Source organism: Apus apus, chromosome 1, assembly GCF_020740795.1.
Source record: "Apus apus isolate bApuApu2 chromosome 1, bApuApu2.pri.cur, whole genome shotgun sequence".
Classification (NCBI taxonomy): Eukaryota; Metazoa; Chordata; class Aves; order Apodiformes; family Apodidae; genus Apus; species Apus apus.
In genome coordinates, this window is record NC_067282.1 from 97,411,530 (window position 1) to 97,428,605 (window position 17,076).

General features: G+C 40.5%; 1 protein-coding gene across 1 annotated transcript in view; it reads left to right on the top strand.

The window, feature by feature from the left end:
* Positions 1–800: 800 nt before the first annotated feature.
* KCNJ15 (potassium inwardly rectifying channel subfamily J member 15) overlaps positions 801–17,076 on the top strand; it is a 39,720-nt gene continuing 23,444 nt past the window's right edge. The window contains exon 1 of the mRNA XM_051624173.1: positions 801–832. Within this exon, the coding sequence (XP_051480133.1) occupies positions 816–832 (17 nt within the window). The 5' untranslated portion in view covers positions 801–815. The remainder of the gene's footprint in view (positions 833–17,076) is intronic.

Below are 17,076 nucleotides of genomic sequence, written 5' to 3' on the forward strand. Positions count from 1 at the left end.
ATATGATTAGTACAGAGGCAGCATCTGTTTTCAGTGAGATGCTGCTTTTTTTTTTTCTTTTTTTTTTTTCTTCTAACTCAGCATCTGGGACAAATGAAATAGTAGTCTAAGCCCAAATTAACAGTTTGACGGCCACAAGTCTGCTGGAATTAAGGGAAGGGGGACAGTTGAGGAGGACAGTGACAGGAGGAATAGTAACCTCCAGATGTCCTGATAATAGCTCCCAGGCACAAAATCTCGGAATCTGGTTTGTATTACACTCCACAGTAGACCACTCCATCTCAGACAAGTTGCTTGCAGTGCTGCTAATTCTTCTGTTATCCCTTTCCTCCCACAGCACTGCGGAGAGGAGATGAGTGAGGAAGAGGTTCTTCTGAACCCACTGCACATCACTGGTACTGGCAGCTCCCTACAAGACATGGGCCACAGTGTTGTGATAGGAATAAACCTGCCTCGCTCCACTCTGTAACTGGAGAGCCAAGCATTTTGGCCTCAAGTCATGTACTTAAGCTTCTCCCTGGATTCCGGCTTCCAAAATACCAAAGTATAAATTCTCTTCTTTCTTCTTTGCTCTCCAGCTCTCCAGCTCACCACCTCAGTCTTCTCTAGCAGCTGAGACCTGGGAAGCTGCAGTAGTGGTTGGGAATAGGTCTGATTAGAAGAATCCACAGAGCCTCGGTAACCAGCAGGGCAGAATAGAGGTGGAATGAGCTTCTTAGTCCTGAGCAACTGACTGCCAACAGACTCTGAAGATGCAGTCGAGAAGAGGAGCCCCTGTCTACTGAGGAAGGAGAGGAGAAGGGACGAGGAATAAAATGACTGGTGTGGAAAGGTATTTGTGGGTGCATGGCTGAATGGAGAGAGCAAGGGGCTGGAATGACTGATAAAGAATAGTGTAATGAATTTAAATTTCCCTTATTCTAAGGAAGAATATTAATTGGGCTTTTAATCATCCCAATCGACATATTCAAGCTTTTACCACAACAGATTGTCCTGACTAGAATCAGGGCTCTATCACAGCTTGAATAACCAAATACATTTGTTTAAGCACCCTTTCTCACCCTGCATTTTCTGTTGAAGGATCTGAACCTTTCTTACACCTCTTCATACTGCCAGAAAGATGTAAAAAGAACTGAGTGGAATAGATAATAACTCCCAGAATATTCTTGATTTCCTTCTCTCAATGGCTGTGCAGCACTGCACACCAGCTGTTGTTTGTTTCCACCTCAGAGAGACTTATTTGCTTTAGCATTGGCGTATTGAAGTAGAGTTAAAGTGTGTTATCCCCCTACTCCACTCCCAGTTAGCAACAATTAATACAGCACCCACAGTATGAGCCAGTTTCTGAAGAGTGTAGCCTTGTCCCCAATGAGAGGATCACCCTGCAAGAAGCTAGAATATTTTGGATTATAAAGCCTGCACAAATGCAAGATGACAGTGCTGATAGTATTAACTACCTTGTAGTTAAGCATTGTGGGGGGTGGAGATGACTGAATGATCTTAGAAACTGTATTTGCAGTAATATCTTTGCACAAAGAGGTCACTTAGAGATAAAGTGGCAGTTAATTCAAAACAGAATTTCAGACTTAGCTTTGCCTTTTTCCCCTCTTTGAAGGAAATGAGAGGTGACACAATTGGATTAGAAACATACTTTAGGCTTTTTCAGAAACCGGGATATTATTTACCGAAAAGATTGTAATAGTTCCAAGCTGATAAATGTAGTGTGTTGTTTTTGGCATGCATATAAATTCTTAAAACAAATACTATTTACCAGAAATTTGGTGGAAGCTCCATTGGACTCTAGACAGTCTATTAGGTAAGTATGGGCTTTGTAGCACTATAGGAAAATGTATATTTTTACAGAAGCTTTGCAAAGTTTGGCAAGACCATCCAGCCCAACCCTCTTTATTCTATAATAAAGCTCTTAAGGTTCATTTTTTATGACTCAATTGCCAAAGTCCACAAAACTCAGCCTACCCTTAACGTGACAGTAAGAGAGTGAGGGAGGTAGAGATGTACTTCGATTGGCAAATGTTTTAGGAGCAGAAATATAAAAGTGAGACACTGAAATGAAGTAGTTTCAGAAGCCCAGGAGCAGCAAAGGGTCCCTTCCTTCTCCAACACCATGGTATCTGGGGTCACAGGAGGTGAAGGTGGTCTGATCTGCCAAGAAAAGTGTGAAAGCTCATTTCTGGAAAGCACCTCTGCTCCTGTGTGCACACATGTGCAGAGACCACACATGTCATCTTGTATGAGTGTGTGTACACAAATTCAGGTTTTATTTACAAAGAAGCACCTGTCTTAATGCAGATATGGACTGAAATTATTTTAATTTAGTTGGCTTTCATTTCAGAAATTGCTGGCAACAGGTAGAGTAGCTCCTTTGAGGTGGACTACTTCTCTCAGCCCTCTGTTTCCTGGAGCCTGCTAGTTTAATCTTTGTTAGAGCTCTGTGAAATGTTTTATTTGCTGTGGAACTACAAGTCAGGAAGGATTCACCTGCTTTGGACTGTGCGCCGAAAGCCAGAACTGGCAGGACATCTTGTAATATGTTGCATCCAAATACTGTCTCGCCAATGCTGGAATTAAATTGTCTTGCTCAATTTTGATAGCTCTAGATTCCTGGAGGTTCAATTTATTGGAAATCCAGAGCCCCTTTTCATGGCCTAGGCCTGATGAACGAGTGCCATAAAAATCAGTGTGGCTCACTGCATTCTTCTGGACAGAGTGGGTGCCTTTTTGGCCAGCCTATTTTGACCATCAGGAAGGAGAGCCACGTCAGGGCTCACTGTGTGGCCAGGACCAGATGTTCTCTTGCGGTCTAAAGCGAGCTGGTCTCTATCATCCAGGTGGGAGCTCAGGAATGTCCTCTGAGACAGACACATTTGCTCAGCTCTGTGAGCTACCTTTTCTGCCATCTGTGCCCCACCTCCCTTAACCCCCTCTGACTCTATAGCATCTTATCCATGTTATTAAGTGGAAACCTAATAGCCTCAGTCAAGATAGAGTACTTTCCTGCTTCTGTTCACCTGTGGAAGGCACCTCAAAATTCCTGTGCCCAAACACAGAACCATGTTAAAGGTTACCTCCTAGAGACAGTCCTCTAAGGTGGGTTTTGGGGACTTTTGACTTACAAGGATAAAGAAATCTCACTACGGATCAGCTGGGATATATTCAAGGAAGTGATATAAAACAAAGTGAAGGAAGTTATTGGAAAGTATGCATAGTTAACAACAGTCTAGCCAAGCAATAAAACAAGGCAATATGGGGAAAATGTAAACAAGCCAAGGCTGAAGGAAAACAAAAGAAGTAAAAGTGTCTTGCAGAAAGTGGAGCAAATCACTCTGAGGCTGGACAAGCAGGGAAATAAATATCTAAAAGATCAAGCCAGCGAAGCACAAGAGTAGTGTGGTAAAGGTTAATTTCTGTGGAAATGCAGTTGAGTCAATAATACCAACAATTCAGAGGAAAAAGAGCAGTGAACCACATACCACAAGGTGAAGTAAGCATGGAGGAAATATTTTTAAGCCTGTCTTAGCCGGATTTAGAAGGTCGCAGTCCACCCTGCAATGCAAACACAGTAGACATGCTTGAATGGGCTCAGTTCCTTCATCAGAAAACTCTGCTCCAAGAAAGAGTTAAAAGGGGATGTCCTCCAAAAAGAGCTAAATAGCACAACTGGCCTTATAGGGGCTGGAGGAACAAATTCTGTCAAAGCAGAAAAAAAATCTGAAAAGACATATTGGAGGAAGTGGAGGTTCAAGGTAGCTGAATAAAGAAAATGGCTGAATGAACCCTGAGGAAAAGAGTTCCTTTCATTCCAAGCAATCCAGAGGTATAAGTTCATTGTCCTGATGAAATCAATTATCAACAGGCTGCAGTTAGCTGCAGAGCAGAGGAAACTGACAGTGTGATTCCAAACCACGTTGTATGTTGAAGTGGTCAAGGTGTCTAACCCAGCAGTACATGGAAAACTATGCAGAGCGGAGACACTCCACTGTGACTTCCCTCTCCTTGTTTCTGATGGATTTGTCCTAGCATTAAGCTGAGACATGCTGTGAGAAGTAGAAGAAACAAGGAGCTCCACAAAAACGCACTGATAAAAGCTATGCTTGAACTCCTACACAACAGTGTCATAAGGATTTATAGGGCTTAAACAATTGCTTCATGTAAAAATTTAGTGAACAACAAAACAGTATGACTTCGTACCTCTTTTTTCTTTTAATCAGGTATTACAAATACTAGAGAACAGAGCCACTGATGGTCTCATGTTAAGGTCCATATGCAGGTGCAATTAGATACTCTTAGCACACAAAACTGGAGGAATCATTTAACAATACTTGTCATGTAGATGAATTAATTGCAGCTGAGAAAAAGAAGCTATAAAAAAGTAGATTACCTTGTACACCTTGTAAACTTAATCTTTGCTAGGCATTTTGTTGTGTTTGAGATTAAAAGTAATGTAATAAAGTGTTATATTTAATGTCAAAAACAAATGCATCAAGACAGTGCACGAACAAGTGTGTTCTTGTGGACTGAATTACATCAACAAAAGCTGATAATCGGGCACTCAAAGGCTGAAGTTGGAACAATAGCAGATGTAAAGTGCAATCAATTGAAGAGAAATGAGGAAACTGGAAGGAGGGTGGGAGGTGAACTCAAGGCATGGCAAGGACTGAACCTGATAAGATTATGATGGTGGGAATACTGCAGAAGTCAAACAGATAAGAGAATGCCAGAGATAGTCATGCAAATGCAGCCAAGGTCATTCCAACAGGAAACAGACTGAACAGCTTGGTCCGAATGTGTTCAGCTAAGTCAAGTCAGCTATGAAGGGACGTCCCAGCTGGACTCAGTGGAGTAACAAGTCCCCAGGCAGGGACAAGCAGCAATGCTGATCTGCTCCCAGTGACTACCTGAAGCCTTGGAGATGCAGAGAAAGAAGGCACTTAAAGAGATTGTTTACAGTTGCCTGCAAGAGTATTGATGCATAAATTAAGCCCTCAGGGTAACTTGTCTTTGGTCTCCTGTACACTGGTTGTGATGTGTTACTGAAGCCATCCTATCGGTTTCAAGAACACCTATCTCAGAATTTCATGCAGGTTGTGCCTTAAAATCTGTGACTGAAATCACTGTAAGACCAAACCATGTAAGACAATTTTAGAGTTGAATATTACTCACCTTTTCAGAAGTCTTACAAATCATATTGCAAACATTTTCTCTGCCTTCAACTTCATGCTAAATGAAGCTGTAATCTGGAGAGTGTGCATTCTCATAAACTAGATGTACTGAAATAAACACAGTTGCACTCCCAGAGACCTTTTGACAGCTCTAGTCTTTATTGGGGCTTGTAGGGAGACTGGCTTTTCCTGTCTGTGCAGTATCTTTCAGACATATTTTTCTTGGGTACCTGTAATTCAGTATCTATAGCCATGTTTTAGGTTTCTTCAAGACTCCTGCTTTTGAAAATATGAGCATAGAAAGCCCTTGACACTGACTTACCCAGCCTTTTAGGAAACCACCTGATTTGTGGCAATGGATTGGAATGCACACCGTTTTACTTCTAAGTGAGCTGCTTGAGAAAATAAAGTGTCCCATCTAAGAGACACTCTAAGGATCAAAATAGACCTGTTCTGTGAGTGGCTTATAGTGTTACTTTGTCTTGAAGACCTTACTTAAAATCACTCATCAGTTGTTTCTCTGTAATCCAAGAGTTCCTAGTGTGAATACGGTAATATTGGCAGTTGTCATTAAAGGAGACCCTTGTTCAGTTCAGTATCCCCCAGTTAAATCTCTCCTCTCTTTACCTGCTGCCATTTGCAAGCCTAAACAGTCCTTGGATACATTGAAATCAGGAGAGCTGTGATTTTTTTTCTCCTGCTTTTAATTTTCTACTTTAGTTGATGGATAGTAGGATTTATTATAGCTCAGAGGAAAAAAGCAGTTGCTATACAATCTGCCCCAGGCAAGCTGTCCTGGCAACAGCCGAAAAGTAATAGCCACGGTCCCTGAAAAGATTTTGCTCAGACTTTCTGAAAGAATTCACCTTTGGGGCAGGGAGCAAGCATGGAAAAATGCAGTCCCAAAGGTCGGCATTTTGCAATACTTATGGCATATGAAAGTAGGAGGTTGTGACGGAAACTATGGTGCAATCACAGTGACAATGGGTGCAGCCAGTACCCCTGTGCCATCTTCTTGTCACGAAACAATCATTTTTTCCCCCCGTAACATTACTGATTTTACTTCACTTCCTCTCAAAGTTGAGTTCGGTAGATATGTGATGACAACTCTGCTTTCTGCAGAATATGATCTTCTAGTTGAGTCTTTTTAGCATTGTCTGGATAAATGTTTCCACTTTGCTTTTGGAAGTCTTTTGTCCTCATTTTTTGGTAATAGGGATGTCACGAACTATATTGGTAACAGTAAGCCTGGGGATAGTCTTTGTACATACATCCTGTACTGCAAACTCTGTATCCACCCCTTTATTCCCTCTTTTTGTTCATTTTCAGTAGTGTCATACACTCTGTCAACCTCAATAGTTGTCTGTAGGCTCACTTCATAATTCTCTTTCATAAAGTATGGTGAAAGTACACACTTCAGTTCCTTTCATTCAAGCTAGAAGTTTTTTTCCAGGAAGATACATGTGAGATACACAAAAGTACTTATTTAATTTGTTCTGCCTTTTTAGTACTACTTCCTGAGAGGCCATCTAGTCTGGGCATCTGAAACCGCTACATGTAATGCCACATTTTTGTCCCAAATAGTCACAGGCTTGTACAGCTCAAAGAAATTCAGTAAAGAAGGTCCAGCATGGGTATTTTCACAGGGCTTTTTTATTTCTGCTCACAAAAACAATTTTCCAAGGAAAAGAATCCATTATTTCTCAAATTACTCCAAAGCAGAGCTCCATTAAAATATCACTGAGTTTTAAAGGTAAGGAAAAAACTAACCTACCTGCTGGAGACTGCTAAGAAACGTCTGAGAAGTAGAGACTGTGGCCCGTGGGGGACAATTCAGAGTGGACTCTCCAGATTCAACAACTGCAATAAACTGGGAGAGATTTCCCTTCCTCTTGCTATCTTTCAAAGTGTGCTAGTGAAGAAGATATGTGACAGGATATAGCCAGGAGGTATAGAATATGCAAGTTTCTCCTTGACTGAGGAATGTTCTTTGTGTCACAGAGGACACATCTATAGAGGGGGGAAACCAATGGCTGAGAAGCTGGGGTTTTCCAGCATTTCCCATAAGGATTTCTGGTCACCAGGGTTGCTTTGACAAGGGAAATCCACACAGCCCAGAATCATGGCTTGAGGAGAAACACCAAGCAACTGACCTCCTGGGTGAAGTGAAGGAAAATGCTAGATCAGAGAATGCTGCATCCCTTTCTTTCATTCAGTGGTTCTCACAGTTGACTGCTTTCAGCCCTGTTTCTCCTAGCATCCCCTACATCAGCTCTTCTGGACCATAACCCTTGGCCAGATATCCTGCTTGTAGGTGAGAGCAGTTTTCAGGATTGGGTGCTGCAGAACATAATTATCCATGAGTGTGTGTTTGATCACAGTTCAACAAAACCAAACTTATGCTAGAGCAATGACTTGAGTGACCTGGAGAGCTGTCTGCTCTTCTTTCCATAAGAATGAGCATGGAAGTGCTACAGGAAGAACCTTTGCCTGCTGGGGTGCTACCAGAAATGTGAGTAAATCATCCTCATGGAGAGATTTATACATCCTGGTGGTTCATGATGTGGCAAACTGAGAATGAACCCACCAGAGGGTTTGAGAAAGCAAAGACATGTGGCCCAGTTCCAGGAACCTGAAGTGAATTTTGGCTGCTTAGGATATTTTGACCAGATTGGTGGGGAAGGGGAAATTAGAACCCCTCTTGGAATTGAAGGTCATTGCAATTTTAATTCTGCTATAGAAAGTCAGTTTGGATTTGATTTCCTGCTTGTGAATCTGCCCTAGCTCTGGGCTAGAACCAAAACCTGAGGATGCTCATTTCCTCAGCCTGGGACAGGACAGCCAAACATGCCTGGAAATGAGAAGTTTGTCTCAGAGGGCTGTTTTTTCTCCAGAACATTCTGCCATGTTGTAATTCTTTGACATCTTGAGTGTTAACATGTCAGTTTTCTGTCAACAAGAAGCAACACTGCTGGGCAGGAGCTTAAGTCTGGGAATTGAGGTCTGACATCAAAGTCCTTCCATCCCTTACAGGACAGCAGCCCTGATGAGGTTTTGAAACCCTAAGCCAACTGGATGAAGAACAACCACCTTCCCCAATGTATACAGATAAAATACATTTCAGCTACTGCTGCCTTTGCAAAGCCAAATTATGTGGGATGAAGCTGAAGCTTTTGAAAGCTTTAACTGCTGTGGAAACAGGGTTTCCACAAAGGTCACTGCTCACTTCATTGAGAACAGAGCTGGGCCCCCCTCAGCCAGATCCCTCGGTGTAAAGCTTGTCAAGTGGAATAAGATCCCATTGCAATTATATGCTTTTCATGTGCAAATCTTTTAGGAATGACAGTGTAGGTTGCAACCTCTCGTAATGCAAAGAACATATGGTGGAGGGTTTGCACACAAACCACTACTTTGAACTGTAGCAGGCCAGGTAACGTGCTGTGGATTCCTTGGTGCGGCTGCTTTTGCAATGTTAACAAAGTGATGACAAAAGAAAGAAGATGGAAAAATGTACATCAGCCATCTCAAGAGCACACACAGAGAGTGAGAACACTGATTTCTTTGGACTGTGAAGATTCATATGCCCATTAGCATTCACATACTTGGAGAATTTCCTACAGCACCTCCTGGTCCAATGTTTTACCTAATCTCATAGGGATGTGTGTAAGGAATTTTAGCCCTTTCAATAATTTTTTTTAGTCAAGAACCTCATCGATATGAAGCAGATGATTTACCGTTTAGACAAATACTCTAATGCACAGGGGAAAAATATAAAAATTAGAAGGCTTTTAAAACAATTTAAGAAAACATACAGTAAAGAAAGTGCAAAGTCATAGGGGAGTTTCTCTGTGTTTAACAAGAGTGAGTTTTGCATTAAATACTTTGAGTGTCTCATGTTTAAGTTTCCTGGTGTGGAAAGTATATTTTTCTATTACCATACAAGAAAGTCAATGAAACTGCAGCTGAGGTGGGTCTTCTATTAATCTTATGAACAGAAAAATAATTTTTAGTTTAATTTCTTACTTTTAAAATAAAATTATGTCATGCACAATAATGTGGAATTTTTTGCCTTTTTTAATTATTGTAATTTTAATCCTGGAGATTTCTCATACTGAATGACTGGATATAGTTCAACTAATGCTTGACAAAATGGTATTGAACATAGTTCTGTGTTGTATGTATGTATTGTTATTGTTAACATGAAGTGAATAGTTTCTGTTGCATTGGTTTTATAGTACTTGCTTTCAAATCAAGACACATTTTGAACTAATGAGGCCATGGACAACTTAGGCAGCATTTCTACCAGCCTTTCACTAACACTTGTAGTAACTGAATACCTTGCTATTATCGATGCCATTTTTCAAAAACCTACAATATAAACAGAAAAAATAGCTTGTATAGATTAAGCCAGCGGGTGCATGCAGAAAACATTATGTCCTTACAGTTCAGTACTGAAATGTAAAAGCAGTGTTTGGGCTGCAGGACTGAAATGGCTGCAGAATGCAGAGTGCCATGGATCATGATAGAATAATTCTGGTCTGCCAGCAGAACTGAGTATTTTACCAAATTATTTTGACCTGGAGGGTGCATGAAAAATAAATGTGCTATTATAAGGAGATAATTTTTTATGCTTTTTCTTCCCATCTTTACTGTATTTCCCATGCAAAGGTTTGGCTGTATTATTATTGAAAAGTCATAGAGGGAGCCTGAGTCCTGAGGGACCACATATGCGGCAGTGTTTAGGCACCTGTGTGATTTTTCTGGGAGCTGTGCTCCTCAGGACGTCTGAGGATCTGGGCAAGGGTTCAGCTTTATAAAGATATTCAGGTAGAGGAAAAAATACAAAGAAGTGTTTAGCAGTTCTGAGGTGACATGTCTACTCAGGACAGCTTGAGCTTATTTCTTGCAAGATCCATTTCTAGTCTGGTGTCTGTCTTTTTATAACAGTCCCATCCTATATCTGATTTTTAACTCATTAATTTGATGCTTGCAGCAGCAGTAATTTTTTTTTTATTATTTTAATCCCAAGAAAAAGATATAAGGCTTGAAGTGTCACTGTTGCTTTTTCATATTTGTATTGCACACATTCTCATGAACTGAGGGTCACTCACCACGTGAGAAGTCCAAATAATTTTTCAGTAAAATAACTGATTTTTAGATAAGTTGGAGGTGCAGTTCTGATGTGTAGGAGTAACTTTTCTGCCATGGATGCTGATAGATGGACTGCTTGGTCAATGAGGAATTGGTTGGATGGTTGCATCCAGAGAATAGTGGTCAATGGCTCAATGTCCAGATGGAGATCAGTGGCAAGTGGTGTGTGTTTGTATCTGAGGGATTCATACTGGAACCAGTACTGTTTAATATCAATTACATAGACAGTGGGATCAAGTGCACCCTCAGCAAATTTGTAGATTATACCAAGCTGACTGGTGCAGTTGACACACCTGAGGGACCAGAGGGTCCTGGACAAGCTCAAGAAGTGAGCCCATGTGAACCTCAAGTGGTTCAGCAAGGCCAAGTACAAGGTCCTGCACAACAGAACAGGTTGCCCAGAGAGGAGGTAGACCTATCATTGGAAACATACAAGGTCAGGCTGGACGGGTCTCTGAGCAACCTGATCTAGTAGAATATGTCCCTTGGACTAGATGACCTTTAAAGGTCCCTTCCAACCTGAATTATTCTATAGTTCTGATTCTAGTTATATTGTCACTTTTCTCAGCTTAACTCCATCCAGAGCCAATGTAAGAGCTGAAAATGCCCTAAGAAAGTATCTTATAATCATGGGATTTCCTGTTCAGTTTAATTGATTAAAGATGTTTGGATAAGTATTTCAACTTGTCTATCCCAGACTTTCCAACTATTACCTGTGATGCTGTAGGGAGACAGGTTTATGAATTTTGGTACTGAAGTAAAGCTGAAAAAATAATACATGACTTTACGCATTTTGTAGGGCATGAAGTAACAAACTAGCTTCTCCATTTATCCCACCTCAGCAGCAGTGTGAGAACAGTTTAGGAGCATTTGGTCATCCACCAGGAAACAATGCTTAAGACAGTTTACTTGTAATAAAGGAGGAGTAAGAGTTGAGCACAGACAGTTCCTGGCAGGTAGCTGAGTTGTGGTACCCCATGTCTTGCTCCTCTTTTGCTGGACACGCACTCCTCTCATGTCTCTTTAGGAGCTCCCAAACTCAGGTAATCTCTAGATGAGGTACCTCAAATCACTAGGCTGGCAGAAAAGTAACCCTGCAGACACAGGGCACATTCCTTCTAATTTAGCAAGCTCATGGTATTCACTGAGGGGATTGAACAGGCACCGGAGATAGCACAAAGGTGGGGAAGGGACAGCATAGTTAAAGCAGAGGTAAAATGGGGGATGAGGAGTTGGAAGACCACTTTCTACAGCCATGAGAAGTGCAGTCAATTCTATCATTTTCTGGAGTGCCTTCATAGCATCCTGGGAAAGAGGTTTTGTACCCATCATCTCCTGCTAAGAGTCCTGATTAGCTGTGGGCTCTCTGCTAAACTGATGAATGGAAAACTGTTTGAAGAAAGCTATTTGCAAACCCCTACGATTCTGTGATTCTGTGATTTTTCAAGTCAAGTACTCTAATTGGAAAATGCCCATGCAACTTAAATTCTACCCCTCTGCTCTGCCAGTCTCTCTTCTGGAATGGGGTAAGGAGCCACAGAATGTTAGTGAAACAGCACAGGAGTTAAAAACTGAACTGCAGTGTGCTTGCACCAAGTGTGAAAAGCATCAATCAGAGCATAGCCTCGTATTGTGTTCTCCCAGTGACGCCTCACACTACAGCTGACTTCATGGGCACTGTGCTGCCATGAGTGCCGGATTGGGGGATATGTGCAACCAGAACATTAGAATATTCATATTTAGTTATGATTTAGGCAGTTTCCCAAGCTTTGGCAGAAGATAGAAGAGTAAAAGTGTAATTGGGGATTTTTAATAATGTGTAATTCAGTTACAACTAAACACAATTTAATTGAATAGTGAAAAGAATTTCTAGCATAGGTGTAACATTGTAGAGAGCTCTGCAACTAGAAGACCTTATCTGAAAGCAGGGAAAGACATTCATAAGTTGGGTTTTTTTTGCTTTTTTTTTTTTTTTACAATGAAAATTGATAGGAGCTGTTGCCGTTTCCCTCATAGTAAATATAGAGAAGGAGATACGAGTGCAACAGGTTCATGGATTTGGGGCACAATCCACGTGTGAAATTCTTTGTCTCTGGCAAAGTAAAAAAACTCACATCTGACTGTTGCCCTTCTAAATGTAAAACAGCTGCTGCCTACTGGCACTGCCTGAATGCCTACATACTTGACGGAATTCCAGCCTCTAGTTTCCTATGGCTACATGTCATGACATTATTAATGTCTTTTATTGGCATTTAAATTTCTGCTTAATAACACCGCTGAGGAAAGGAGAGATTTTGCTTTTGCTGATATGTTCTTCGGGAATTTGACTGGGGCAGAATTTTGTTAGTAAAACACTGACCCTCTGTGTTCTTCTCCTCTTTCCTCCAAGCAAAAGCGAGTGAAGTCAACCCAGCACCAGTTGGACTATGGGATGTGTCTGCAGGGGATGCTGAGCTACAGGTCTATTGGACTAGCTTGCTCAGATAAGTAGTTCCTGAAAGCAGTATCCCTGGAAATATGAACAGAGAGGAATGATATCCAAGGGCTATCACACTAGACTTTCTAGTGCTGTATTAACTTCCCTTTCACTGCTGCTATTTGCACTGAGTTCTGGGAATCCCATCAAGTACTAGAGTGGTAACAATAGCAGAGTACAGGCTTTACAAGTGGCGAACATTCACATCGCTTCCTTGCTGTACTCAAGGTACCCGACTTTCCCCAGTTCAAATCAGGACTATCTGTGTTTTCTGCATCTAGGAAAGAAGAGCAGAAAGGCACTTGAAGCAAACCCAGAATAAGTCATCAAAAGGAAAGAGAGCTGTGGCTAAACAGATTGGAAACTTTGGTGGTCAGTGATTTCAGCTGCATCTGTGGCTGCTACAGCTCAGTTTATTACAACCGTGGTATGAATTTATTTCAGATGAGTTTCATCCTCCCTTTTACCAACAGGAAAGGGGCAATCAATAATGTTGACTTTTTCTTCTTCTTTTCTTAGCATTATACAACCACTTGTAACCTTATTTATTTAGGCAATAAGGCCTTTAAGGGACTTTGATCAGCTTGGCTAAAGTTTCTTCAAAGATTAACCGACGTTCTTTAAAAGTACATCAGTTTCCTCTTAAGCAGGTATTTGCTTACCACGTAACTGGGTGTCGAGTGCTATGTAGCTATAAAGTTTGCCAGGCTCAGCTGTAGATTTCCTTAAGACATAGTGCTGACATCACTGAGTCTCCTCTCGGACTATTTTTTTTTCTCTCTCTCTTTTCCCCCTCCCTCCCTCTCCTCCCTCTCTCTCTCCAGTTTCTTTATTCAGGTAATTCCAACTCAGACTTATTCCAACTTGTTTTTGACTGACAGAGAAGGAGACTTTCTGAGGGTTGTTTTTGTTGTTGTTGTTGTTTGTTGTTTTTTTTGTTTTTTCTTTTTAAACTGTGCATACATGCTTTATTGAAAAGACATCCAACCTTTTATAAAAAAGATTGTTTGACTTGTCATGACGATAACATCTAGTAAGGAATCTGAACATTGCTCCTTTACAGGTAAGAGGTATTTGTCAAAAATGCATACATGCTTAACAGTGCTTTGGAAACTGCATAACTAAAAGCTAATGAGTAGGTTCTTTTCTTATTTTTCTTTAATTTTATTAATTTAAGTATTTGTAAACTGTAATTTTATTAATTTAAGGATTTATAAACTGTCTGTAAAAGAAAAAATATCTGTAAGATTATGCCTTCTTGTGAACTTTGAGATACAAGCAGTTGAGTGATGATAGAGCAAAACTTCTTATGGTTTGGTCTTTTAATGGATGCAAGCTACTGAATGTGAGGTTTGTAATGTATGTGGCTGATATTCTTATATGTTGGGGAGGGAATCAGACACTGAACATCTCTTCATAAATATTTTCCTGAGAGAGACTTTTTCTTATAGGAAAGCATAGTGCTTTCTAGGCGCTTAGAAGCATGTATTTCAGTCAATATTTGTTCTTTTTTTGATGCAGAAATCAGTTCTAGTTGACATAGTGGGAAAACTTGCCTAGAACTTTATACAGTTCCAGTTACCTATTTGTATAAGAAAAGATTATGTAATTTTTCTGTGGTAGGTATTAAGAATGCAAACAAGTCTGACTTGGAGAACATTTTGCATTTTCTTCCAGCTTTTGCATGTGTCTTCATATTACTTGTTCACAACAGCTTTGGCTTATCCTCAGTAATCACAGTCCAAGCCTGAGGTGCAAATTCCTCTCTACTACAGTGTACCTCATTTTTGCCTCCCTTTTTATTTTCACACAGGGATCATATTGTAAAGAGATTTACAGATAAGTTCCTTTTTCTCCATGACGTACTGGTTCCAAAAGGAACAGAGCTGGCTTTCCTTTGTGAACCAGGAGTATCTACATTACTTTTTAACTAACCTTGTTGCCTCACTTGCCTTTGACTGTATTGTATTTAGAGGCATTTCTAGGGTCTTTCTGATCACAGTGCCGAGCCTTATTGTCTGTTATTACCTGCTATTTCTTCTTTTAAAATTGAGGGGTGAAAAGGGATGGCATGCTATTGCAGAAATGTTTTCTTTATTTCCTTGGTTGAAAAATGTCACTCTGCTCTCTGCACTCTCTAATAATCAGTTTATAGGAGGAGGGGAACAAACCTGAGACGTAGCTTCGGCTGGTTGTGCAGTACAAACTGGCAGTGCTTTTGTAAAGCAGAGTGTAGACGAGACCAAAAACTTCCCCAAGAATTTCATTCCAGTAAATGAGGCATGGCCTAGAGACAAAAACAGCAGCAGATGACTTGGGCTTCAGTCTTCCAACATACATACAATACTTCTATCCTGTTACTTTTTATAGAATTTCAAATGAAAACAAATAGTTCTTTTTTATCCTGGCTCCTCATGCGATGATACAAACAAGTCATCAACCCACAGTCCTGATTGGAGCTGAAACTTTTGTTTGTCCAGATTTCATTAAAGCTGTCTCCTCCACCCTTGTTTCTGTCCTCTAAGACACACAATTCACATGGACAGGCTGTATTCTTTGGGAACAGGTAGAGACCAAAGCTGTGAAGTACCAGGCGGTACTCCTGTGAGGGGCCAAGAAAAACAGAAACTTAACTGTTTTGCACACTGAACCTCAGAACATTGTGAAATAGATTTTGATTCACTTTGCTTCCAGGAAAAACAGAGCAGAGTATGGGATGATTTTGATATTTTTTAATCTTTTTTTTTTTCACGGAGAGAAAAGTCTTTACCTTATTTGCTATACTTTGTATACGAAAATTAGAAAAAAAATATTGGTTGAAGTATCAAACAGTTAAAATAAAACTTTTCAGTCTTGAATGAGTTGCTACAAGCTTGAGGATCATTTTAGCTCCTAATGTGTTTGAATCATTAATGTGTAAATACCTTTTCAATAAGCATGTGAGTGCTCCTGGCATAAACAACGCACAGCTGAAAAGAACAGCTCCCTTTTATTGGATGTGCATTAATTGAATATACCTACCTTGCCTGAATGGTGTGAAATAAACATGGAGAGTAGCCAAAACAGTGGGTATATTATTAATAGGGCTGCAGGAAAGAAGAAAAAATGGCAACTAAGAACCATAGCATCTTTCCCTCTTCTAAGATTATGAAATTGTCTTCATATGACTAGGACCCTCTGAGGTTCAAATTAGTGGTCATGGTCAGGCAGATAGGGAGCAAGCAATGAAGTGAATGCTCTAAGTGTTGACATCCTTTACTGGACAAAATAAGTACTTGGATGTTAAGAGGGTAGATGTATATTTTGGGGTAAAACATCTCCAGTCATTTTTAGTCATTGAAAATAAAGGTGTTTGGCAAATTTGATTTTCCATCAGAGCTCTTCGCAAACCATGGGTTGCCTTTGATGAAATGTTGAAACTGAACTGCTGGGACACAGGTTGGACCCAGCATGGGTCTCAGGGAAGTAACATGATGTTTTGCAGCTTTCCTATGTCTGCAGGACACCCCTGGGGATAATGGGAAGTCTTGTAAGTTTTTAGTCACCAAGGCTTGAGAATCTCATTGGTGTCCTTGCTGAGGAGATCCAGCTCACTTTGCAGGTGTTGGTGGTGAGCATTTGATCATTTTGATCTAGGCATTTCATTACTTGCAAAGCCCCTTCCCTCCCTGTACTGTGTCTGCTGAGGTATGAGAGCCAGCTGCCTTTCTGTTGCCTCCCAGGAAGGCTTATTGATTAAGAAATGTCTGTCTTCCACTTGGTTCAAAGTAGCCCCTGCAATTTGACCTTCAGGGCATACTGCACTTTGGCTGGCTTTTAAGGTGGAGGGGAAATCTAAAGCTTCGGAATTGAAGCTTGGTACCTTTTAAAACCTCATTTGACTCCTTTCTGGTTTATTTTTCTCATGGGTATTGTCAGCTGGATCTGTCCATGCTTACAGAGCCTAGATAAACCACCTACCCTTTGTAAATCAGAAGTGATAAAATAAGTTTTGACTGGAAAAATAGTATGGCCTGAATAGATTAATTTAATCTCTGTTGCTTTAAGTGAGGTGATTCATTCTTGGTGAGGTCATAGCTTGCAGGGTAAATCTCTGGTTTTACATTATGAACTTTTCCTTATCTAAAATTAGCACTTTTGCATTGAGGCTATATGATAAATATGTTTATCTGATGACTAAATTACTGTAATCTGTAACGAAGCAATATATATAACGCTACACCTACTCAGGTGGCTTTAAGGGTATATTCTTAGCATGAACTGATGAAG